This window comes from Biomphalaria glabrata, chromosome 4 (genome assembly GCF_947242115.1).
Source record: "Biomphalaria glabrata chromosome 4, xgBioGlab47.1, whole genome shotgun sequence".
NCBI lineage: Eukaryota > Metazoa > Mollusca > Gastropoda > Planorbidae > Biomphalaria > Biomphalaria glabrata.
In genome coordinates this window covers 30,507,719-30,535,190 of record NC_074714.1, presented here as the reverse complement: position 1 = coordinate 30,535,190, position 27,472 = coordinate 30,507,719, and the positions used below count along the sequence as shown (strand labels likewise).

Genomic DNA, 27,472 nt, shown 5'->3' with positions numbered 1-27,472 from the left:
TCTCATGAAAAGGCAAAATATACGATAAATTCCTGAACTTTTTTTGAATTTATTCAAATCTCATGAAGAATAGACCAAATTGACATTTTGGGGTTCCAATAAATAAAAAGATGCATTGCGAGCTTTCATTTATTAAAAATTTATTGCAAAGACGAAAGTAGGCCTATTTTCTAATTCAAAAAAAAATAATTTTGACATTATGCTTATCCCTACCCAGTCTAGGCCCCGCGCGATCCATTTCGCATAGGGCCCCGCAAATGCTAGGGCCGGCCCTGCTAGTAGATATCACTCTTAAGAACTTTAAAAGGAAGGGTGTGATCATAACTTCAAAAGAAAGGATGTGCTAATATTATAAGATATTACGTCATCGTTTGTTGTTTATGTTTTGTCAACAAAGTCAACGTACTGATAGACCTAGATCTAGGTTTAGTCTTTGTGATAAATTTAATCCATAAATGTTGAAAAAAAAAAGACACCGGTTGACACTATTTTTCAATCAAATATATTAATTTATGTATTCACAAATAAATTTCGGACACCCATTTGCCCTCCCCCCCCCCCAGGTGAGGGCCCGGGGGGATTTTCAAATTCTCCCCCCTCCCCCCCCCCCTTAGTTACGTCACTGCGACCGTTATATTGGTTTGAAAATGTCTCATTATAGAAAAATTAATTTTGGCTAGAATGTTTTGTGAATGAAAATTTGTCCATGACGTCAAAGGGAAAAAAAAACTTGACACCGCTTACCAGTACGTCACTATAATAGGCTCACAGCAGTACACTAAGACTTTTCTTGGCAAACAAGAACAAGTTTTAATGAATCCATTGGCCTAATTAAACATTTGCTCACCATCTTATTGTACATTGATCCATTAGGAATTTATGGAAGAAAAATAATGAAATTAAATTGGTTAATGTATGATTAGTTATTGTGTTTTAAAGGTTTTATAAATTGTTTACACTTTAAATGATTAGACCCGTAGGTAGCTTTAACTTTCTTATTATTTTGCTGGGGGGTTTGGGTTCAACCCCTCCCCCCCCCCCGAAATGAAATCCCCCCTGCGGGGGGTGGGGGTTGGGGGAGACGGAATTTAGTGACTGATTTTTTGCTTTGATTTTGTTTATTTAAGTGAGATTTTAATACTAAACCACCACTTCCCCCAGCGCAGCAAAGGGGTTTTGAGTTTAAAACCCCTACCAGGGGGGTTTGCATTGAAATTCCCCTTTTCTGTAAAACAAAACAAACAATAAATAATGCAAATGACAATCCCCAAATTCCAAGAGCATGGCTAAGGAAGATTTCGATTTTAAAACCCCCTCCGAAGTTTACTATAAAACCACCTCTGCAAAATAAAAAAAAGCAAATTACGCACTCAAAATGCTATGAGCGTAGCCAATGAGGGTTTTGAGTTTAAACCCCCCTTCATCGGGGTTTGATGCTAAAAAATACCTATTCAATATAAAAAAAAATTCTTTGAGCAGAGCCAAGCCAAAGGGGCGTTTTGATTTTAAACCCCCCTCCTTCAGATGGCTTTTTTTTTTTAAGTTTAAAACCACTCCAGATGGTTTTGAGTTTAAAATCCCCCTACAGAGAGTTTTGAGGTTGAAAACCCCCTCTTCAAGATAAGGCCTATTCTAAAGCAAACTACACTCAGCAAATTTAAAAAAAATTCCAGAGATTTTTTAGTTGAAAACTCCCCAACAGATAATTTTGACGACAAAACTTCCATTTTCGATATAAAATCTAAAGCGAACTACAGTCACCTAGTTCCAAGAGCGTAGCCAAGAAAGGTTACAAATTTCTACCAGTGGCTGGGCTCCATTAATAAAGTGCAGTGGATAGTCATCTGCCAAAATTGAAAAAGACTAAATGTGGCTCAACTAAGATGGCTAAGATGGATTTTAGGAGTCAGTTATAGATCTCAATCAAGGAAATCCTATGCCGAACTGGGAGTCGACCCCTTGGTAAGTTTGTGACAGAGCGTCGCATGAGGTTTGCGGGGCATGTTCTCCGACAAATTGAATTACGCATAATAAGAGTTGCAATGACATGGAGGCCAATACGAGGAAATCGCAATCAATGACATCCTAATACAACTTCACGCTACACTTTCATGGAGGTCCTCAGAGTAAGTTGGAAGAGGCTTCAGACATTGCTAGTGACAGATTTTTGTGGAAACAGCTTGCCGCCAAATGAGCCGAACGGCGCGGGAAGATCTCAGTCAGTAAGAATAGCACCTTCGGTTTTGAAATAAAACTTTTTAATAGCAGAATAATGCACTGTATATACCTGTCACGAGTCGAGTCTGTGACCTATTTCGACCAGTTTCTAGAAGCGAGTTCAAACCAGTGCAAGTGTCCAGCGTAAACAAGTTAATTTTAGGTATCCAATCAAAGAAAGAGGTTAAGGGAAAAAAATAGCACACGTCAGCTTCTAGAAGGTCAAAGCTACTAAAATAATTATCTGAGAAGGTTCCATGATTCTGGAACGTACGATCAAAGAAAGTATAAATTAGGGGAAAGTCAGTTAGACGGGGTCCTCGCATAGTTGTAGTTCTTGTAGAGCGATGGTCCTCGCTTAGTCCTCGATTAGTAATGGTTATAAGTTTTGTGATATTAGCGTGTTAATTATGATCTAGGTTCACAGTCAGCAATAAACAAACAACCACCATTAGTGTCATGTCGGAGAATGATACTTTATTATATTGAACGCGTGCACCTTTGCGCACCATATCAACATCCCCTTTTCTTTAAAAAAAAATATTAAAAAATAAAACATTTCGGGGAGTATCATAGAAAAAAAAAATAAAACAACAACATAAACAACTAAAAGTAACATACATGTATACGCTTCAATCAATATGAAACATATCACATTTAAAAATCAACATTCAATAGTTCATTAAGACACATAGTCATTGAATCTTGTCGGTTTCTTCAACTGATCCCTTGGTCGCAGGGAATGATGAGTTGATGAGTGGCGAACGTGTTGATCCTGAGTTCTATTGTCCTGTATGTTGTTATCAGTATCGGGAAATATATCTTCTTCTGTTTCTCTGTTCGGGTTAATATGCACTCTGTTTCTTTGGTACACTGCACCATTGTCACCTCGAATAATGTAAGCTCTCTGATTGACTTGAGACTGGATTCTTCCACGTCTCCATGTAGGGTCATTAGGAGATTGGAAATAGACCATCTGTCCAGTTTTCAGCTGACTTAAATTTCTTGACCTCTTATCATAAGATGTTTTTACACTCATCTGACGTTTTTCTTTCCTTCTCACAATGTTCTCTTGACATGTAGAAATCTTAATGTTACTCCTTTTGTTTGGTATCAGTGTTCGAGTCATCCGACCAAAAAACATCTGAACTGGGCTTAGATTTGTGTCTTGCCTTGGAGTATTTCTAAATTCCAGAAGAGCTTCATAAGCATCTGACTTTGATTCTCTAGATTTCTTCATTATGTTCTTCAAAATTTTAACTGCTGACTCAGCTTTTCCATTGGATTGATGGTGTCCTGGAGAAGATTTCAAATGAGTCACTCCCCATTCCATCATAAATTTGGAAAAATATTCCGATGTGAACTGAGGTCCGCTATCAGATATACAAACTTTGGGCACCCCATATCTTGCAAATAAAACTTTCAGTTTCTTTATAATTGCGTGTGTTGTTGTCAACTGCATGTTTTCTACCTCTATGAAGTTTGAATAATAGTCCACTACGGCTAGATATTGTTGGTCACACATTTGAAATAAATCAATTCCAATCTTGTCCCACGGATTAGAACCTATTTCGTGATGTATTAATTCTTCTCCCTGTTTTGCTGGTTTATTTTTCTGACAAATGTAGCATGAGTTGGCTATTTCCTGTATTCGAGCTGATAATCCAGGCCAGAAAACTGTTTCTTTTGCTCTTCTTTTCATTGAGTCTACTCCCAGATGTGCTGCATGGAGTTTTTCTTCTATTTCCTTGCGAAGTGATATCGGTATGATTATTTGTTCTCCTTTCAACAGGAGTCCGTCTTCGTATGTTAACATGTCTCTTAGTGAAAAATATTGTTTGAGTTCAGGTAAACTATTATGTTTGTCTGGCCATCCATTTAGGATATACTGAATAAGTGTTTGCATTGTTCTATCTTTCTCTGTCTCGATTCTGACTTTCTCCAGCACTGCATCTGGTATTGCCAGTCCGACTGTATTGACACAAACATCAGGGATATCACTCTTTTCCTCTGATGGGTCTCTACTCAAAGTATCAGCTATGAACAAATTTTTGCCTTTGACATATTGAAACTGGATATCGTAACGATAAAGACGCATCATTAGACTTTGTAGCCTTCTCGGAGCAGAACTGAGTGTTTTTGAAGGATGTTTTCCAGTGGTTTATGGTCATTCTGAACTATAACTGTCCTGCCATACGTATACTGGTCAAAACGTTCCAAACCAACAACCACTGCTAACAATTCTTTTTCAATCTGTGCCCATCTTTTCTGAGTATCAGTTAATGATCTAGAAGCATATGCTATTGGACTGCCATCTTGTAATAACGCTGCTCCTAACCCATTTTGGCTACTATCTGCTTGTAATGTAAGCTCTTTGTTAGGGTCAAAATATATCAATGTGCCATGAGTCGATATTTTCTGTTTTATCTTGTTGAAAGCTCGTGTGCATTGATCAGACCAAACAAATGGTGTGTTCTTTCTGATCAACTCTGTTATGGGCTGTAAATCTGTCGACAAATCTGGAACAAATCTTGCAAGATATTGAACCATGCCACAGAATCTTCGGACTGATGAAATATCTTTTGGAGCATTCAAACTCAAAATCGCAGATACTTTGTTCGGGTCTGGTTTTATTCCTGCTTCTGTAATAATATGACCCAAAAAATTAAAATTAATCTCAGCTGTTCTAAAAACATACTTTTCATGGTTCAGTTTAATCTTCTTTTCTTGACATCTCTTCATCAGCTCTCTTAGGTTAATATCATGATTTCTGAGTGCTTCTTCTTTCGTTCTTCCTCTTCCTACCACTATAATATCATCAACGTAATTGAAACAGCCTTTCAGTCCTTCTAGTGCTAGATTTAATCGTCTCTGAAAAATTTCTGAACTCACTTTCAGTCCAAAGGGTAATCGTTTCCATTTGTATCTACCAAAAGGGGTTATCATTGCTGTCAAATTAGATGACGCTGTGTCTAGTCTGACATGCCAGAAAGCTTCTTGCACATCCAATTTGCTGAATATTTTGGCATCGTTCAAATCTGCCAATATGTCATCTAAAGTAGCAAGATTATATAATTCCCTTAGTAAAACTTTATTCAGGGCTTGTGGATCTATGCAGATCCTAATGTTTCCATTAGCTTTTTCCACAATTGCCATCTGACTCACCCACTCTGTAGGCTCTATCACTGGTTCTATGATTCCTCTCTGCACTAGGGTCTTTAACTCCTCCTTAACTCTTTCTTGTAAAGCAATAGGGATCTTTCTACACGGCAGAACCTTGGGCTTAATGCTGCTATCAATCTTTAAAGACACTTCTCCTAAGTCACCCAAATTACCAGTAAACTTGGACTATAGTCTTCTTCTTGGTTATTCACTACTGATGCTATGAACCTATCTTTATTGACTTTGATTAACTTCATTCTTGTTAAATTTCATGACCTAGAAGGCATGCAAGATTATTTGGTACAACTATATATTCCACCTCGAATGTTTCGTTAGTTTTCTCATTTCTCGTCGTTAGAGTGGCTTTCCTTATGGGTCTCATTTCAGTCTTATTCCACATTAGTAATCTTTGCGTTGCCTTTTCTATCTGATTCTTATTTACGTATTTTTCCTGGATGGTATTTACATCAGCTCCACTATCCATTTGAAACCTTACTCGGTGACCATTTACTGTCATAACTGCTGTCATCCTTTTCGTTTTGTGGTTCTCCAAAGACATCACCCATTCATTTTTTACCATCATGACATCATCTCTTGTGTCCGACTGTAGCTGTCTTTCATCGTTAGACATATCTGACACCTGCTGAATTTTCTTTTTGCACATCACAGTAAAATGATGTCTCCCCTTGCACGCTAGGCACATTTTACCCCATGCAGGGCACTTTTCTTTAATGTATTCGTGAATCCTTCCACAATACCTGCATTTACCTTTCTGAATGTTTGTTCTTGAAGGTGTTGATACTTTCTCAATGATTGGAGGGTCGGCTTGTATTTGTCTCAACTGTTTGTTGGCGGTCTCGTATGCTCTGCAAATATCTCTGCACCTTTCCAATGTGAGACTACTATCTTGTAGCAATTTCATTTTGAGGCATTCATGTCTAATACCAAGAACTACTCTGTCTCTAATCAAGCTATCTTCCAGGCGTTCAAAACAACACGTTTTTGCTAGTCTTCTCAAATTTGTTATGTACTTTTCAATGTCCTCGCCTTCTTGCTGTTCACGAGTATTGAACACATAGCGCTCATAAGTTTCATTCGTTTTTCCAATGCAAAAACTTTCAAATTTGTTCACTATTTCTTCCATCTTTCTTTCTTTTACCTTCTCAATTTCAAGACCATCATATATGTCCATCGCTTTTGTTCCTATAATTGTTAGAAAGGTGGCCACTCTGACCTCATCTGATTCTTCCGACAATTTAATGGCTAACTCATAGTTTCGCCAGCTCCGGTGAAACTTTTGCCAATTAGCGGCCATGTTTCCTTCTACCTCGAGCGGCTCGGGTACAGGAAGGAAATTTCTAGCTGCCATTGCACGGCGTAGCCTTGAATTGTTGTCTATTTATTATTGCAAACAATAAACTTTTATATACTGATTAATGATTACCTCTGATCATTAATATACCGCTGCCACCATGTTAATTATGATCTAGGTTCACAGTCAGCAATAAACAAACAACAACCATTAGTGTCATGGCGGAGAATGATACTTTATTATATTGAACGCGTGCACCTTTGCGCACCATATCAACAAGCGGGTCCATTAATTAAAGTTTTATTAGTTGAAGTTGAAGTTATACTAAGTGAAGTTTCATGTATCTTTAAGTTTTATTTATGAAGTATCAAGTCAAGTTGTTATTGAATTGAGAAGTTAATTTTATGTGAAAGTTGAATAAGTATTATTAAAGAAGTTTTAAGAAAATACAGAGAGATGTTTCTTTCTTCACTTCATTGAGTTATCAAGTTTGATAATATAATCCCCGGCAAGTGTGATCGTCACATTACCTTTCAATACCGGAAATAGTTCTTGGCGGCGGGGCTCCGCTCCTAAAAGGTACCGTGGAGTCTACAATTTTTCCACTAACTTCAGGAACAACCTATTCTAGGGTACAATAAAAGTCTTCCGAAAGAATGAAGAGTCAGAATATAATAAAGATTAATTATATACACACACACAAACATATAAATATAAATATACATATATTTTTTTTTCGCGGGGGGGGGGGGGGATCCTAAAAAAATTCTGGCTACGCTTATGATATATATATATATATATAATAAATAAGGCTTGTCTTCGAGTCCGAAGATCAGTGAGGAATGCAATATTTCTCGTGGCTACGCAGTCCCTGCTGTGAACTACATATTTTGCCACACCCAGGACAAGCATAACCATTGTCCGCAGGTGGTCGATTTAGATTTTCTTTTCGCCGTCTGCGTCTGTCCTCGGCAGCGGATTTTCTCAAATGTGTATCCCGCGGCCTTTGTGAGTGACCTCCAGCTGTCTCGTTCTCAGGCCGCATGCAATCAGTTGCTCTCTTTTATGTCAGCTAAGGCTAGTTGGCGCCTAAGCTGGTCTTTGAAGCGTTTCCGTTGGGCGCCTCTGTTACGTCGATCACCTTTTAGCTCACCAAAAAAGACTGCCTTTGGCATTTGTTCGTCCGTCATACGGGATACGTGCCCTGCCCAGCATAACTGTCGGACCATAAGAAATCCCTCTATACTGTCCATACCGGCGTTCGTAAGGACATCGCTGTTTGTATTGCGGTCTTGCCACCGTATGTCCATGATGGAGCGCAAACACATTTGGTGAATGCGCTCAAGTAGACTTAGTTGTTTTCTGTCTAGTGTCAATGTCTCAGAGCCATATTAAAGTTTTGAGAGAACCACCGCCTGGTAGACAAGGAGTTTTTGTAGGCAGGCGGAGCGATTTATTCCGCCAAACTCTCGCCTGAAGGCGTCCAAAGGCGCTTCTGTCCCTTCCCTTGAAAGTGGGGCGTCATTTGATACCACACTACCCAGATATGTGAAGTGGTCTACCACGTTGAGGGGCTCTCCGTTTACGATGATCTTTGGGACTGAGTAGGTTTTATTGGGTCACTTCTGGAACATGACTTCTGTTTTCCTGAGGTTTATAAATAAACCGAAAGAGGTTGCAGCGTATAATCTAAAATCAGTTTTTATTATTAACTATATAGTCTATGATTTTTTATCAAGATTCAGAACAGTGACAAACAGATCTAGATATTATGCCCAAATAATAATAATCCAAGTGCTGATGAAGATCTTAACCCAAAACGCCCGCAGGGCGACGAAGGATAGCAGCGGGCAAGGTTCGAACCCGGTATAATCAATTCGAGACAGCAGTCCACACGACCATTCAGCCATATCTACCCAATAGAAAAACAAAACCTAAACAATACTCAGAAATACACAAAGATAAAGGCATACACGTTTTCCCCTATGCTAGCACAAATTCCTATAAGTTCAACAACGTGCTCCTTCTACCTAGTGCCATTAGAAAATGGAATTGGTTATTTGAATCAGCCAGGAAAACCAACGACTTAGCAGAGTTCCCATTACTACCGTACATGAATGATTGACACAAAGAAATGCGTAGGAATTAATCTTATCTTTTGAAGTAACGTAATCGGATCAAGTTGAAATGTTGCCTAATTATATAAGTGTCACTATGTTAAGTTGAATAGATGAATCAATTAAAAAAAAAAATAATTAGGTAATCAATTGGTGGTAATTAAATAATTTTGTTTTAAATAGAAAAGGGGGTATATTCATGCAGTATAGAGATATATGGTAGCGTTTTTGTTATTTCCCTTAGATAAGCTTTTTTAAAACGTTTTTTTTTAATAAATAAATTGCTGTATTAATGTTGTTTATCATAAGATACTGGCGGGCCGCCGCTACCTCTTGGCGGCAGACCTTGGTGGCGGTCAAATCATCATTCCAAAGTTACTTCAAAAAAATATATTAAATAGAAAAAAATTACTTAAATATTTTAAATAAATTCTAATTATTCCATTATCCTTTGAAAATATAAAAGATATTCGTACTTAAGAAATTATTTTGGAAACTAGAACAAATAAAACAGAGCAGGTGCGAGGGATTCCCGCGATTTTTTTTTCCATAAGCGCCTGCTCATTTCTAGCCTTGAATTTTCGCGGGTTGTTAGTTTATATTTGTTTTAAGTCGAATACCCCGCCATGTAAGTAGATCTATTTCCGGTAATTAAAAAGTCGATTATACAAACATTTTCACTAGGAGGGGTGCGCTATAGTTCCTCTCATATGGATGGGGCAGGACACAACGTCCTGACAAAAGGTGTGTGTGTGTGTGTTATGTAGTGTGGGGTGAGAAGAAGTGAAGTGATTGATTGGTTGGTTCTGCAGTGACCATGATGAAGTTGACGTACCTAGTGTCAATGGGAGACGATCTTAAGACATGAAGGAGTAAAGACTTTTTTGTTGTTGTTGTAAGCTAGATTTTGTTTCAATATCAGTTTATTTCCATTACTATTAGATCTATATCTCATCTCTAGTTAAATCTGTGAACACTAAAAGTTATATTAAGTCTTTGTTCGAGTTTTTTAAAGTTTAATTTTTTTTAAATATTAAACGCCTTCATTGGTTCAGTTGTACTAGCTGTTTGGAGCTACAGGCCAGCAATTATCAACAACAGAAGGGGGTTGGGGGCGCAAAAAAAGTTCAGACTCCTTGCCAACTTGAACGAAACCTGACACATCTTCAATGGGGTTTGTTGCTGAACATAAAATTTATATATGTGTCAGACGCGAATAGCCCAATTTTTAGTAAAAGAAATTACAAAAAGTCATTTCTCTATAGAAGAAGTTACGAAGGCTATATAAAATACAACCACAGACCTATATATACTACAATAAATATAGGTTTTTGATTGCTAGTTACGATTTATTTAGGTAGGTGCTGTTTTACTATTACATACCAAGTATTAAAGTTTTGAAAAATCCAGGTTTGTTTCTTGAGCAACGCTATTAGCTAACACCTCATATCATCTATCCATTAGTATATTTAGATCTATAATCTAATTCTAGTCTAGATCTATATATAAAAATTGAATAGATCTAGTAGGCCTAATAGTATAGATTCTATCTTGAGACTAGATTGCCGAGTCTAGCCTATGCTATGCCTATAGTCAGTTTTTATAAGAAAAAAGTCTAGATATTAATAAAGACTAAAGTTTTTTAATTATTAGATTATTAGAATTAATTAGATATAGACATAAGACATAGATCTAATAATACTGTAATACGTTTACTATACTCTATACTTAATCTACTAAACTAGAGATCTATAGATCTATCTATAATATAGTCAATCTAGATCTATACAATATTCATTATAATACTTCTACTTATAATGACTTATTTAAAAAGTTAGTACTTAGACTTAGATCGATTTTAGTTTATTAATAAATTTACTTTTCAATGCCTAAACCTAAGAATAAAATTGTGAATGATGTCTATAATGACTGATTATTTTTTTATAATAATAGGCCTATTTTTTAAGTACAAAGTTTTATGGAAGAGGCAATATATTAGTTGTTTGAAGATTGTAACTTCTTAAATTCAGGCTAATAATATCGAAGCCTACATTTTTACTCTCATTTCTAAATAGTCAGAAGAGATGGACTGACTCATAGTGTAGCTTGTGTACATCTGCAAAAACACAAACTCAGTTAGACTTTCAAAACTATTAAAAGAAAAACTTAGTGATTATTTTTACTGTATAATTCTATTATTATTCCTTTTTAGAATTAGGATATAAACAAAAATTTGTCATATGACTATATCTAACAGAAAAAAAAATTAAACTTACATCTATTTATGCGTTATTTATAGTTACCTAGTAATATAAAATATATTGAACTAACACGTACATTCATCATAATGCAGCCATGCGATTTTTCGTTTATAAACATAGCATTATTTAGGACCAATATTTTACAAAGGCTGCTAGGAGAAAAACGACCCCTTTACTCAAGAAAAATTTAAGAAACTAGAACAGACACAAAATAAACAGTGACATTCATAACAAAATAATATTCAAATTGATTAGAGTAACACCCTTTTAAGTAATCATTTAAAGTTTAAAATCACTACAATTTTTTTCAACAATTACTTTGTGTATTAAATTGTGTATCGGAAAATGCCGGGTACATGAAATAAGCTAGTCCTAAAAAAACAACACAGATCTTGGGTAAAATACTCATAAAATAAATAAATAAAAAAGCGACTTCCGGCCCAATATCAAAGAAACGAAACGGACTAGTCCAACAAACCCTATTCTATCTCCAGGAAGAACTTTTACAAAGGCTTAAAAATTATGCAGGCAAACAATTTCCGAAAAGAAAAACAACAACCTTTCAATGAACTTTCATGACGTCACTTTGGATTCTATACACAGTGTTCAATTAATATAAATGATAAATAAAACCTAAAGGAATTTGACTTTCTTTTTTTATTACATTCTTTAAAAACTCACGGGCCTCACCGTGGAAGCCTTCGTCGCTCCTCTGGGCTCCAGCTTCTAAAGGGGTCTCGAACGAAAATGTTGTTTTCTAGGGAGTCGCCACCCTGGAATATGAGAAACAAGCTGCCTTACTATGTTTTATTTCAAGTCATTGTTTAAGTGACTTGTACTTTGGATTATTTACTTTGTATTAAACTCAAGAAAAATAATTCAGCGCTGAGTTGCTTCATTTGTTGGAAAAATGTGTAGGCAACTCTGACTCCGTGTATGTCAGATGATTGTGGATACACTGCACACTTCTCCAAAATACATTCGTGAATATTATTATGAAAGTGCAAGGAACGTCGAAAAGGTTTGGTTTGGTTTTGATTTTAGGCACATCGGCACAATTTAGGCCATGTCGTGCATGCAGTCCTTTAAGGACTATTCTCTCTCTAAACAACAAGGGCCAGATTCTATACAGTCATATCATTAAAATCAAGGTCTATTCACAGTTAAAATATTAAAGGTGGTAAACATTTAACTATTTGGTAAAAATCTAATGTAAATAGTACATGTTCACAAAATCATAAATCAGATCTTCGTAGATAACCCCACTTCCCGGATAAAGCCCAGTACCTTCCCAGGGTCGACATTATCAAATAGTGTTTTTAAGTTAGTGGCTCTAAAATATTTCTCCCTGACATCCTGGTATCTGGGGCAATCAACGAGGATATGTTCCACGGTGAGGCGAGAGTCACAGTACTCACAAAGTGGGGGCTCGTCTCTCTTCAGCACAAAAGAGTGCGTGATGTAGGTGTGGCCAATCCTAAGTCTGGACATGGTCGTGCTACCACGCCTTGTCAGGCCCTTAGATGTATGCCGCCACCTGACATCCGCCACAATCTGCCTGAGTTTATTGTGAGTCTCAGCCTCCCATCGGTTCTGCCACTCTCGATAGGTGGCAGAAGCAATACTTTGTCTCAGGTCCGAGCAGGGAATTTGGGTTCCTGACACCGCATGATTTAGGGCTCTCTTTGCTTCTCTGTCTGCGGCTTCGTTTCCCTCAATGCCAACATGGGAGGGGACCCAGATGAAGGTGACATCCCTATGGTCGGCTGTTATTAGGTCCAACAGCTTCAGGCTCTTATGTACCAATGGGATGTCAGTCTTCATCCGCCCCAAAGCTTGCAATGCAGATTTGGAGTCGGAGCACCACTGTCATTGGCTGTTGTATTTCGAGCTTTTTTTTTCGGATTATGCTTGAACTTACCATAAAAAAAACAACAAATTAACATAACCACATCTACACCATGTAACCTTAACCATGTAGTTATCAAAATATTGTATATTGATCATGATCAATTACACTATTTATTATAATATACCTGCCGCAGCTAATCAATTATGATCGTCACAAATACAGGAGCATAAGTGAGTAGTCAGAACTTCATCAGTTTTTAATGTTTTTCAAAAAGAACCAAAATGTCTGATTTCTGTAAAAAAAATTGTTCCTAGTTCATGTTTCATGGTTGTACTTCATGGATACAACAACGGGGCGAATATGAAAGGGAAATACGGAATGGTCTACAAAAGATGGATTTAAATCAAAGGGCATTTTTAGAACAGTATCCAGCTCAGTCTTTATGAATTTTTTATCTAGAAAAAAAAAGGGGGGGGGGGCAGCATTCTTTAATTTCTCGTGGGCCCTCGTGGCGGCCCTGGATACTGGCATGTACCAATATGAAGCATCCCTTAAATCTTAAAGTCTGTCTTATTGGACAGGCACCTTCGGTCACGTGATTTATTGTAACTATGTCTTGGCTAAAGTATAGTTTTACTAAGTGACTTCCGCTGTCAATTTGGATGAAAATTAGGGGTATCACGCAACACTTTCTCGCCCTAAAGACCATCTTTTTTCCAGAAGCAAGATTTGATCAAGACATCCGGGGACCAGTTTGGGTGCAGTGGATGACCAGAGGCTTTCTGTGTGTCTTGTCCTGCACTAGAGTGGTCCACAGCGCTGTGCTGGTCGCTGCTTTTATGTCCGATTGGTTTATTTATTGTGACGTTTCGTGGAAGCCGCCAAATCCTGATTTCACATGCTAGGTTTGACACGGACACGTCAAATACCCTCTATCTGGTTTAGCCAACCAGTCAAAGCCGTTTATGGGGTGTGGCCGCTGCGCATGCTACAGCTACTGGGAGCCACGGGTGAGAGTTGTGTACCGAGTGGGGACCAAGAGTGAGCAAAGCTACCCTCCTTAGAGGGTATGACTGGCTGTCCCCTAGAGGTGCTTGATCCCCTGGATACACCCTGGATAAAGTAGTCAACGTCTGAAATAAATGTCTACGTTTCCAAGACATTAATTTCTGTAGAAATGTCAATAGCTTTGTGTATACATTCTGATTCTTCAGGAAGTACATTCACATATAAATCGTTGATAATACTTTATTGATGAAGACTAACCTGATAAGCACTGACTATCGGTTGGCCTCCTGATATAACGCGTAGAACGAATCTGGTAATGGCTTCAGCGAGTCATTTCTTTTCTTGTTAACGTTTCTTGAATATGATCCACCAGGCCTCTTGAAAGTATACACTTCTCATGACATCATAAGATGTATTTGTTAATGAACAAAAGTAGTAGTGTAAGTGAATTATATTTGTAAAAATAACATATGACTGTAAATGTCCGGGGGGCAACCCAATCTAATAAAAAAAAATATATTTTATTTAAAGATGATCGAAGTGTAGATGATTAGAATTAACTAAAAATACTGTTCTTTGTAATTTGACTAAGTAGACCTATTTTTGCATTTGTAGGGCCTAAATATCGCTTGAATGTTTTGTGTAGGCCTAATATTAAATTGTTACTTCACACAGAAAATAGACCTAACTACTTGACTCTTTAATCTACTGTTTTGTTTAAGATCTCAGAATAATGTCAGGAAGTATATTAAATGTCTGTTAATGTTTCTAATGAAGTAAAAAAAAACATGTAATGACTAATGTATATGATTCACACACCATCCATTCACATATAGCTACTACACTTGGTTCTCAATACTAATGTTTGATCTGCCTATCACTCAACACACATCTACATAGACTTCATCCCCCAGGCTACGGCAAAGTTTTGTGTTTTTTTTCTAACATTTTTTAAGCATGAAGTGTACTTCTCAGTGGCTATTCGCGTGGCCATTGTGTTCCTCGACGCCCTACCAACGGACCGACAACTATTCACACGACTTGCTCGACTTCAATAGACACTCAATTTTGTGCGGTGTGAGGACACCCCCTCCTCACATTTTTTCCCCCCGCACTCCCTCTTTTTCGTTTACCTCTGCTGTTCAATACTATAAGTGACGTCTTTGTGTCAAGGGTTAAAGGTCGTCAATCTGACCCCCCCCCCCAAAGTGTTTTGAGGGCTGTTCCAATATTGTTTGAGGCGTTCGCGTAAAACAAATGACATTCCATCGGTGATACCAGTTAATTCTTCTCTCAACCATCAGAGAACCAAATTAGATCTAGATCTAGACTTCTTAATAGATCTTGTCTACTTACAATTCGAATCAATTTTACATTCAACGAGAACATTCTCCACACATCTTCAATGTTATGATCTAGACTCAATACTACAAAACAGATCGATTTCCATTGCATCTAACGTTAAACCGTTATTCAAGTGATTGTTGTGGTCTATAGTATAACATCCGTGATGACAAGAGAACTTGAAACAAATTAACTGTGTCAAACTAAAGGAACCTAGAAAAGGAATATCGTTGTGATTCTTTTCACTCTACGGATAGAATGATGTAATGTCTCAAGTTCAAGGCTACAGGTTTGAGATTTACTTTGTACTTTTTACTTAAAACAAGAAAACTGTAGCTTGAGTAGAACTGGATAGGTGACTTAGTTGAGTAGAACTGGATAGGTGACTTAGTTGAGTAGAACTGAATAGGTGACTTAGTTGAGTAGAACTGAATAGGTGACTTAGTTGAGTAGAACTGAATAGGTGACTTAGTTAAGTAGAACTGAATAGGTGACTTAGTTGAGTAGAATTGAATAGGTGACTTAGTTGTGTAAAACTGAATAGGTGACTTAGTTGAGTAGAACTGGATAGGTGGCTTAGTTGAGTAAAACTGAATAGAAGACTTAGTAGAGTAGAACTGAATAGGTGACTTAGTTGAGTAGAACTGGATAGGTGACTTAGTTGTGTAGAACTGGATAGGTGACTTAGTTGTGTAGAACTGAATAGAAGACTTAGTTGAGTAGAACTGGATAGGTGACTTAGTTGTGTAGAACTGAATAGAAGACTTAGTTGAGTAGAACTGGATGGGTGACTTAGTTGAATAGAACTGGATAGGTGACTTAGTTGAGTAGAACTGAATAGGTGACTTAGTTGAGTAGAACTGAATAGAAGACTTAGTTGAGTAGAACTGGATAGGTGACTTAGTTGAGTAGAACTGAATAGGTGACTTAGTTGAGTAGAGCTGAATAGGTGACTTAGTTGAGTAGAACTGGATAGGTGACTTAGTTGTGTAGAACTGAATAGGTGGCTTAGTTGAGTAAAACTGAATAGAAGATTTAGTTGTGTAGAACTGGATAGGTGACTTAGTTGTGTAGAACTGAATAGAAGACTTAGTTGAGTAGAACTGGATAGGTGACTTAGTTGAATAGAACTGGATAGGTGACTTAGTTGAGTAGAACTGAATAGGTGACTTAGTTGAGTAGAACTGAATAGGTGACTTAGTTGAGTAGAACTGAATAGAAGACTTAGTTGAGTAGAACTGGATAGGTGACTTAGTTGAATAGAACTGGATAGGTGACTTAGTTGAGTAGAACTGAATAGGTGACTTAGTTGAGTAGAACTGAATATGTGACTTAGTTGAGTAGAACTGGCCAGGTGACTTAGTTGTGTAGAACTGGATAGGTGACTTAGTTGAGTAGAACTGAATAGGTGACTTAGTTGAGTAGAACTGAATAGAAGACTTAGTTGAGTAGAACTGGCCAGGTGACTTAGTTGTGTAGAACTGGCCAGGTGACTTAGTTGAGTAGAACTGGATAGGTGACTTAGTTGAGTAGAACTGAATAGGTGACCTAGTTGAGTAGAACTGGATAGGTGACTTAGTTGAGTATAACTGAATAGGTGACTTAGTTGAGTAGAACTGAATAGGTGACTTAGTTGAGTAGAACTGGATAGGTGACTTAGTTGAGTAGAACTGAATAGAAGACTTAGTTGAGTAAAGCTGGATAGGTGACTTAGTTGAATAGAACTGGATAGGTGACTTAGTTGAGTAGAACTGAATAGGTGACTTAGTTGAGTAGAACTGAATATGTGAATTAGTTGAGTAGAACTGAATAGAAGACTTAGTTGAGTAGAACTGGCCAGGTGACTTAGTTGTGTAGAACTGGATAAGTGACTTAGTTGAGTAGAACTGGATAGGTGACTTAGTTGAGTAGAACTGAATAGGTGACCTAGTTGAGTAGAACTGGATAGGTGGCTTAGTTGAGTAAAACTGAATAGAAGACTTAGTGGAGTAGAACTGGATAGGTGACTTACTTGAGTAGAACTGGATAGGTGACTTAGTTAAGTAGAACTGGCCAGGTGACTTAGTTGAGTAGAACTGAATAGGTGACTTAGTTGAGTAGAACTGGATAGGTGACTTAGTTGAGTAGAACTGAATAGGTGACTTAGTTGAGTAGAACTGATATGCCAGCTAATTTACTTGAGTTGAGTATAATTGTGGCAATCTGGCTAGGTGATATAGTTAATTGATTAATTTCTAAAAGTGGTGGACACGGCCAAGCTATCACAGGCAGCATTGTTGAGGATAGTAAAGATGCTTGGAATGTTTCAGGATCGCCCTGAGGCAGCGCAAATGAAATAAAATTAATTTTCGCTCTTGTTTTGCGAGTCCATGACCACTTCCGTACAGTTGCGTACAACACATGCCTTATGGACCTCCATTTTTTTGCCATTGTATTGTTACGTATTTCTGAATCTTCTGGCTAAATGTAGGTACTAGTAGGCACACAAATAAAAACACTGCAAAGAACTTGACGACTCAACTCTCAGCTTCATATAACTTTATTGACTATTAACTCTAACAATTCGTCACTGTAACATGTAGCGTAGAAGACTATACAATATCTGTCAGTTTACAGTTAGTTATACTTCGTTGCTATTCATCTCTTCACTTTGCTGCAATTTATCTCTTCTCAACTTGCATCGAGCCGTATTCCACAGAACAGACCACCGACACACTTCCCAGTGTCGCTCCAGGTCTCCCAAAGCTGAACCATGTCGTACTCAAGTCTACCGAATCAGAGCCGTACACGTCTTACATCGACTGTATCGACTGTAACGGCCCAAGGCCACTGTAGTTCGCTGTATAGACTTTAACGACAGTAGTCCACTCCAGTTAACTCTACCCTAGTTAACCTGCATCGAGTCGTACACATCTCTCTTCTACTGTCTCGCACAGTAGACAACAGTAACGACGACTGACTTTACGACTCTACCAACGACTCCATACGACTAGCTTTTTACATGAACTCTCTGGTTTATATAGGGTCCCTAAATTCTTCTCCAAAGTTGCACAAACACTGCTTGTATCTTCTGGAATAACACGTGAGGAAACGTCACATCCTGTCTTTGTTTATACATGTAGATTCCAGAAAACACCCGCTGCAGTGTCATCTTGCCGGCGTCACAAGTAGTGACCTCTATCTGTCACTGGACATTGCTAGTACCTTCTGGAATAACACGTAAGGACACGTCACATCCTGTCTTTGTTTATACATGTACATTCCAGAGAACACTCGCTGCTTTGTTATATCGCCCGGGTCATTTAGTGTAGGCTGGGTGTTTCCTCAGGCTTTTTAAAAATATATAAATATATAGTCCCCGCATTTTAAGGGAGTTTTCGGTCTTGGCAATTTTCTCCAATACTGACATAAAAGGAAACATCTAGGTCTGAAGACTGTAACCGGAATATCCATGGGACAAGGTGGGGTTGGCCAATGGTCCATTCTCCGCCATCCATAGAGCTCTCCAAATGGAACTATTTTGCAGTAGAAAAGCTTAAGGTGGACTGTGCCCTGGGTACGCCGGGGTCACACGTTAACCTCTTCCTGTCACTGGTCATTTGTAACAGTATTGAGATTCCGGTATTTCCAAACTCTTGGTCTTGGTCTAGCTAATGTCAAGGCAGCCTAATCCCCCACGTATGTGGATATAATCAAACAAGACTACAATGCGGTGGAAATAGATGTTGACCACTTCACAATGTGAAGAGAGACACACAAGGACAAAGAGATGAGCCAAAGTCGTTCTGCGAATCTTACTTTCTGCCTACCCCTAGTACTCATGAAACTGACCTCTACCCCCAAACAGAAATCCCTCTATGGAAGATTTGAAACTGACCAATACCCCAAAACAGAAATCCACCTCTGAAAGATTTAAAACTGACCACTACCCCCAAACAGAAATCCACCTCTAAAGATTTAAAACTGACCACTACCCCAAAACAGAAATCCACTTCTGAAAGATTTAAAACTGACCACTACCCCAAAACAGAAATCCACCTCTGAAAGATTTAAAACTGACCACTACCCCCAAACAGAAATCCACCTCTAAAGATTTAAAACTGACCACTACCCCAAAACAGAAATCCACTTCTGAAAGATTTAAAACTGACCACTACCCCTAAACAGAAATCCACCTCTGAAAGATTTAAAACTGACCATGTTTTCGTTCTTACATATGGAAATGTCCTAATGAGCTCTCTGTAACTTAGAGGCACACAACTAAAAAAAAAAGTAGTTTGCCCAAGGGAATCCTACAATATAGATTGCATCTCTTTCTCCACTACTCTATAGATTGCATCTCTTTCTCCACTACACTATAGATTGCATCTCTTTCTCCACTACACTATAGATTGCATCTCTTTCTCCACTACACTATAGATTGCATCTCTTTCTCCACTACACTATAGATTGCATCTCTTTCTCCACTACACTATAGATTGCATCTCTTTCTCCACTACACTATAGATTGCATCTCTTACTCCACTACACTATAGATTGAATATCTTTCTCCACTACACTATAGATTGCATCTCTTTCTCCACTACACTATAGATTGCATCTCTTTCTCCACTACACTATAGATTGCATCTCTTTCTCCACTACACTATAGATTGCATCTCTTTCTCCACTACACTATAGATTGCATCTCTTTCTCCACTACACTATAGATTGCATCTCTTTCTCCACTACACTATAGATTGAATATCTTTCTCCACTACACTATAGATTGCATCTCTTTCTCCACTACACTATAGATTGCATCTCTTTCTCCACTACACTATAGATTGCATCTCTTTCTCCACTACACTATAGATTGAATATCTTTCTCCACTACACTATAGATTGCATCTCTTTCTCCACAACACTATAGATTGCATATCTTTCTCCACTACAATCAGCTCTTTTGAAGTCCGACTATTACTATGAACATGGTTATATCAAGGCCTATATTAGGTACATTCCTTTTGATTTTTACATTCATTTTTTTTTAATTAAAAAATAAGAAAACATTATTTGTGTAGTTCACAAATCAAATTAGCTCTAGTCCTTCTAACAGTGTTAAGATCATTTGTAGGTTTCTGATTTTTGTCTTTAACCAAATATCGATTTTTATTATAAATATACTAATATGTATTATTATTTATCATCGGTTCTTGAAAAGGTAAAAGTTGCTATATGCTTTGTGTGGCCTGTCTGTCTTTCCTTTTGTATGTCACCTATAGATCTTAAAAACTAGAGACATCGAATATCTGATTTCATCATGATATTTGCAGCTTGCAAAGTTGACTGGCACTATATATAAAACTCTACATACTAGCATGACACACACCGGCTACGCCCGTTGTTTTGCTCTCAACCATATAATTCTCTTCATGGATCAAGAGCGGACACGCAAGATGTAAAGGAAAGATCACTCTTTTATTTCTGCAAGTCGGACGGACTAGAGTTACCCTACGAAAAAAAAGAGGGGGGAGGAGAAAAAGTAGTATTCACCCGTCACAAAATTGCAGGGCCGGACCGTTGTGACCAAGAAAGATCACTTTTTTTTTTATTTCTACCTCACATAGTTTTAGCGGAGAAAAAAAGAGGGGGGGGGGAGGAAGGAGAACAAGTAATACACTCTGTATTCACCCGTCACTAAATAGCAGGGCCGGACTTAACCGTTGTGGGGCCCTATGCGAAACGGATTAGAAGCTTCTTTCACCAGATTACAGAATTACGGCGGCCGCGGGAAATCTGTTATAAGTTATAAAATGGTTTAATTTAATAATTTATACCCAGAATTAGCGCGGGTCCTATGAAAGTGTGGGGCCCACTGCGGTCGAATAGGTTGCAGTGACCTATAGCCGGCCCTGCTAAATAGCGGCGTATCTTACGCCGTGGGTCGACTATATATATATATATATATATATATATATATATATATATATATATATATATATATATATATATATATATATAAATCTCTTCATGGCTCAATAGTTTGGACAAAAAGAAGTAAAGAAACGATCACTTTTTTATTTCTGCATGTCGGACTAGAGTTACCCCACGTAACTTTAGCGGCGAAAAAAAAAGAGGGGAGGGGAGAATATGTAATCTACACTGGCTGGGTGTTTCCTCAGGCTTCTCTCTCTCTCTCTCTCTCTCTCTCTCTCTATATATATATATATATATATATATATATATATATATATATATATATTATATATATATAATCACCGCATTTTACGGAAGTTTTCTGTCTTGGCAAGTTGCTCCAATACTGAATTAAAAGAGCATCTGGGTCTGAAACTGTAACTGAAATATCCATGGGACAAGGTGGGGTTGGCCAATGGTCCTTTCTCCGCCGTCCACATAGCTCTCCAAATGTAACTATTTTGCAGTAGAAAAGCTTAAGGTGGACTGTGCCCTGGGTATGCCCTGTGGAATAATCACATCCTGGATCCAGGTCCCTTCATGCTATCACATTCACCAGTTCCAGAAAAAAAAACTTCTTGATGGGTTTATATCCAGTAGGAGAGAGTAGTGAGACATAGACCTCTGTCTGTAGTAGTGCAGTCCAGACCTCCGTCAAAAGGACATAGAGGGGGGGGGAGCTCCACTATTACTCGCCTTAGTGAAATGAAATGCAAGTGGAAAGGCAGTGGGGTTATTATTACTCTTGGTCATTTCCAAGCCGACACGGTGGAGTTTCGCCACAAAGTGGAGGTTTGGAGTTTTCCTTCTCCTTGATGGGTTGCGTTATTTAGGCTGACGTGCCCCATCAACACGAAGCTAAACTGGTTTTGAGGCGCCAGTGTTCCGCCTTTCATCCCTTCTTCTGTCAGTTTTTAAGAACAGGTTCCGCCAGATTTTTGGGAAAATCACACGTGAAGGCCAGGAGCTGGATTTGACTGTCAGAGACATTTAGAGACACAAGCCATGGGAGCATTTCTTGGAAAGTGGGAGCTTATCCCCACCTTCACCCCTGGCACTGACAGTCCTTTAGAACCCATATATATATATATATATATATATATATATATATATATATATACTATAAAGTAGAACGTAAGGCGTATGTATGTATGTATGTGTGTGTGTGTGTGTGTGTGCGCGTGCGTGTGTTGTGTGTGTTGTGTGTGTTGTGTGTTACGAATAGAAATCAAAACCGTTTGACCAATCTTGATAAAACGTGGCACAAATGTCCCTTGGATAGGCCTACCAACTGAGAACGTAGTGTATGTATTGTAGCCCTAAAACAAACTTAAGACCCTCAAAAAAAAATGTTGACCAACTCTATGAAAGTATTATAATTTCATCTATCTAAGCCATGTTTACCATGTATAAATCGAAAAAATCTATAGATCTATATCTAATTTTTAAAACTACACTTTGCTCAGTTTTGTACTTTAACACATGAAAATACAAAATATAGTCCATTGATTTCATTATTTAATAAAAATTAACCTTCATATTTGTGTTTCAAAAGCATTTTTACATAAATTCGTTCCTTATATCTGCAAATTTAGAATTCCTGAGGTACATTCTTTCATTAGACAATACCGAAATGTTACACGTATATCTATCTATTCATGAACATACTAATTATAGTCCATTGATTTCATATTTTAATCAAATTAACATTCAAATTAGTTTTTCTAAAGCATTTTTCATACATTCGTTCGCTGAAGCTGCGAAGCTGTGTACATCGCGTACATCTAATAAAAATAGGTCACGCATGCGCAGAGCGTATCCTTTATTCACGCGCAGAACGAGCTCTATCCAAGCCAATATTTAACTCCAGATTAGTCTAGATCTAGATCTATGTCTAACTCAAGACCTACTTAATACTTTAACACGTTAACATACAAAATAAAGTCCATTCATTTCATATTTTAATCAAATTTACCCTAAAACATTATTCATACATTCGTTCGCTATAGCTTCCATGTTAACATGCATTTTAATAGTCCCATTCATGTGTCGTGCACACCGCTATGTAAACACACTACGATTGGACAGGCTACATGAGGCTCTATGTGGGGGATATTAAATATACTAACATATAATAATTAATAAGCTTCTTGAGCCATTAAATTCACTCTTATAAATGTAGGTCTACATCTATTATAATAGTATTTAGACTCTAGATCTAGATCTAAATATATGTAGACCTACAAGCAAATGTTTTTATTTAAAATAATGGATTTAGGTCGATTAGCTATTTTGATAGCTCCGTTCATACTATTTTTTAAATTCACGCATTCGCTTTCTTATAGCATTATTATTTCCTTTACTTGTTTCCAAAACACTATCAGTGACTGTATCGACAGTGATACGCAAATTAAGACCCGTGAGCCGCGGGTAATATATGGCTAAAAAGTATTCTATATTACAATTAGTGCAGTGGTCAGCAAAAAGAAATATGTTGGTGACCCTTCTTTTTACAGGTAGGGGGTCAGGGGGAGCACTGTATGATAGAACTTGTGAAAATGACATATTAGCTCATCAGAAAGAGCTTGTGAAAATGACATATTAGCTCATCAGATAGAGCTTGTGAAAATAGCTTATTAGCTCATGAGATAGAGCTTGTGAAAGTGACATATTAGCTCATCAGATAGAGCTTATGAAAGTGACATATTAGCTCATCAGATAGAGCTTGTGAAAATACCTAGAAATATTCACCACCCAATTCCATTTTAACAAATAACATTAAATTGATTTATCTTTGCATTTCGCGGTATCATGCTGTCTGTCGGCTAAACAATACAATCACGTCTGCAACACTTTCATCCCGCATACGTCTGGAGAGGGAGGATTTGATTGGTTGTTACCACTTTGTACATGTATTTTAGAACTTCTGATAGTCGTGCTGAAAATATTAAAACTTGCGGGCATTCTGAGGCCGCTTCTCAGTTGGTGTGAAAACACTCTCTTTAAAGTCTGTTCTATAAGAAATGTACCTTGATCTGTTTTTTGTTTTCTTTGTCTTTTGGGTGACTCAGTGTGTCATTGAACATTTAGTCTTCTGTCTTTTAGTATCTATAACTGTATCTATAGCTGTATCTATAACTGTATCTATAACTGTATCTATAACTGTATCTATAACTGCATCTATAACTGTATCTATAACTGTATCTATAACTGAGTGATTGTTGTTTTTTTTTACAAATGGTCAAATGTGAATATCCGTTTATTATCTAACGCCCGGTCTGGTGATGGTCACACTAGATGGAATGATGTTCACACTAGATGTATAGATGGTCATTCTAGAAGGAATGATGATCACACTAGATGGAATGGTGACCATTCTAGATGGAATGATGATCACACTAGATGTATCGATGGTCATTCTAGATGGAATGATGGTCACTCTATTTTGAATGATGGTCACACTAGATGGAATGATGGTCACTCTAGATGGAATGATGGTCACACTAGATGGAATGATGGTCACTCTAGATGAAATGATGGTCACACTCGAAGGAATGATGGTCACACTAGATGGAATGATAGTCACTCTAGATGGAATGATGGTCACACTAGATGGAATGATGGCCTTTTTACATGGAATAATGGTCACTCTCGATGGAATGATGGTCACACTAAATGAATTGATGGTCTAGCCTAGATTCTTGACCTATGAGTTGTTTTCATATAGTTTTGTGGATAAGTAGTATCTTGTAATGACAGGTTAGGGTTAATTCACATGTTGATTGAGTTCATTTCAAAATTTGTAATTTCTTTGTGTTTGTGTGTGTATTGATCTTTTCTCTATGTTTAAGTTTCTGGTTTGTATTGTGTACGTGTACCATAGTGTGTGTGTATGCGTCTGTGAGTGTGTGTGTGTTTGTATACGCCTTCCAATGACTTGAACAAAGGAATGTCCAGTCGCGCATGCCCTATTCTTTTTGGGAAACTTTAACATTTAGTTGTTAAAATGTGTGTGTGTGTCGTGGAGGGGACGCGGGGAAAACAACAGTGAAAGAAGAATCAAAAAAACAAAAAAAAGATCAAGGCTTAGGCCGCACGAGCTGAATCTTGCTGTGCTTAGTCAGGCATTACTTTGGCCTCGACTTGAAGGACATAGTTCAGATTCCAACATTTCAATAGCGTACTCTGATCAGTGGTGCAGGCACAGATAACTAAGTCTCAGATCCTAACACTATCAACAGACTCTTTTTTATAAGGCTCTCAAGAACGCCCTATTTTGAGCAAGTTCTAACACGATTGTCTGCTATTTTTGTTTTTGTGGATAAGTTTGGTTTTCATCAAATGAATTATGCAAATTTACAATACTAACATTTACATAAAATACTACTACATAATACTACATATTGTTCATCACTAACATCATTTCTACAGGCGATGGTAAACTGTTACTTGACATTTGTCACATGTCACTCAACTGCCCACCTGTTCAATAACTTACGAACGAAAAAAAAAAGGACTACATGACCTGAACTAATGACGGGGTCACTGACTATTTCAGTCGACTGTATCTGAATGCTGCGGCACTTATTGGGTGCGTTGAAACAAAGTGTTCAGTAAGATATAGGTCAAGATAGACGATAAACTTAGTGGATTAGTTTGTCCGATGTTGGATAAGGTGGATTAATGTGATACCGTATATCTAGCCCTGTCACAAACATTACTATCAAGATCATTATTAGATTTCTGAATGTGCCTTAGTTTAACATTGTTGAGATTGAATGATAGTGCTAGAACTGACGTACCTTGACGCTCTCTACCACGTGGATTCTTAACAAACTAATTAATGTAGAAGCTATACTATAGGACTGTACGAGCAGTGGGTAGACTAGACGCTATCAGGGTTCACGTTGATATTGTTCTTGCGATATTATTTCATAAAGATATTTTTTTATCCACTTTATGGTTTGAAGGATTTCTGTCAGAGGATAATTACTGGATTTTTGTTTTCGAATAGACTCTAGTTTACTGGCAGCTATCTACCATTGAGATTTCTAAGTATCACACACATAGACTCTAGTTTACTGGCAGCTATCTACCATTGAGATGTCTAAGTAGCACACACATAGACTCTAGTTTACTGGCAGCTATCTACCATTGAGATGTCTAAGTAGCACACACATTTGGACAAAAAAGAAAATAGCAAAAGAAATAAAGACGTGCTTTAAGGGAAAGTGTCAAGTTGACCTGTTATCCCTCCCCCCCCCCCACTCCACCTCGGAGTATGACGTTGAAAGTCAACATGCCCAGTGTGACCTTGACATTCTGATTTTGTCCTGGCTAATCAATCTTTGTCTGGAAATTGAAACGTGACGAAATATGTCCATTCTGCACGGAGTCCACTGGCCATCTGGAGGCGCGGGCGTAGCGTAATTGACTGACCAACAACTAGGAACGTGGACTGAACAAACAGGCAGCTACCAAAACCAAAGAGGTACACCACTTGGCGGTCTGGGAGCAAGTTTGAATTGTTGTGTTGCTGAGGACCTGGACACAGTATTGACTTGCCACAACAAGAGTGACGCCATGTAAGGATTCGATGCCCACTGGCTTAATAGGAACAGTGAAAGCGAATCCAGTTTCCCCATATTACTTAAAAGCTAGCTGAGTAAATGACCTAAATAACTAATTGTAAATAATATAACATGAAAACTATAGCCCTGACTACGTTCGTCTTTTTCATTTAGTAGCAACAAGTTTTTCCTAATGCGGAGATACAAGTGTATATTCATCTTATTATTATTACATTCTGAACATTCATTCGCATTCAATGAACCGATGACCGAGAAGATAGGGTTCAATCTAAAGCTGGCTTCTCTGATGTTATGGAATGATTATCTCATGGAAGGTTTTCTAAAGGGCCAACCTCTCATTCAATAAAGAAACTTTTTTTCTCTTGTTAAATCTCTAAATTGTTTGCACGTGAACACATCAATATTGGACTGACAGTGTCACTGCGACCTGAGCTGCTTGCCCCACTCGCCACCCCAACGGTGCTGCATCGCATAGAAAACAAGTCGCACACAGTGACATTTCCATTGAGGTGATGCTAGTTAAGCTTTATCCTGCGATGTGACATTTCCATTGAGGTGATGCTAGTTAAGCTTTATCCTGCGATGTGACATTTCCATTGAGGTGATGCTAGTTAAGCTTTATCCTGCGATGTGACATTTCCATTGAGGTG

At 37.8% G+C, this 27,472-nt stretch overlaps 3 protein-coding genes across 9 annotated transcripts in view; 1 reads left to right on the top strand and 2 right to left on the bottom strand.

The window, feature by feature from the left end:
* The window catches only part of LOC106072114 (uncharacterized), a 37,243-nt gene extending 21,836 nt beyond the window's left edge, over window positions 1–15,407 (bottom strand). For all 7 annotated transcript variants that reach the window (XM_056026422.1, XM_056026423.1, XM_056026424.1 and 4 more), the window contains exon 1: window positions 15,286–15,407. In XM_056026422.1, the coding sequence (XP_055882397.1) occupies window positions 15,286–15,384 (99 nt within the window). In that variant the 5' untranslated portion in view covers window positions 15,385–15,407. The remainder of the gene's footprint in view (window positions 1–15,285) is intronic.
* Window positions 15,408–15,425: 18 nt separating this feature from the next.
* Window positions 15,426–27,472, top strand: part of LOC106079579 (uncharacterized) — a 54,362-nt gene continuing 42,315 nt past the window's right edge. The window contains exon 1 of the mRNA XM_056026421.1: window positions 15,426–15,562. The gene's annotated coding sequence lies outside the window, so the exon portion shown is untranslated. The remainder of the gene's footprint in view (window positions 15,563–27,472) is intronic.
* LOC129925947 (uncharacterized) lies at window positions 15,516–24,649 on the bottom strand. Its single transcript, XM_056027549.1, has 2 exons — window positions 24,503–24,649; window positions 15,516–17,402 (listed from the first exon to the last, which is right to left on the bottom strand). Exons 1-2 carry the CDS (start codon window positions 24,647–24,649, stop codon window positions 15,516–15,518), a joined length of 2,034 nt encoding a protein of 677 aa, XP_055883524.1.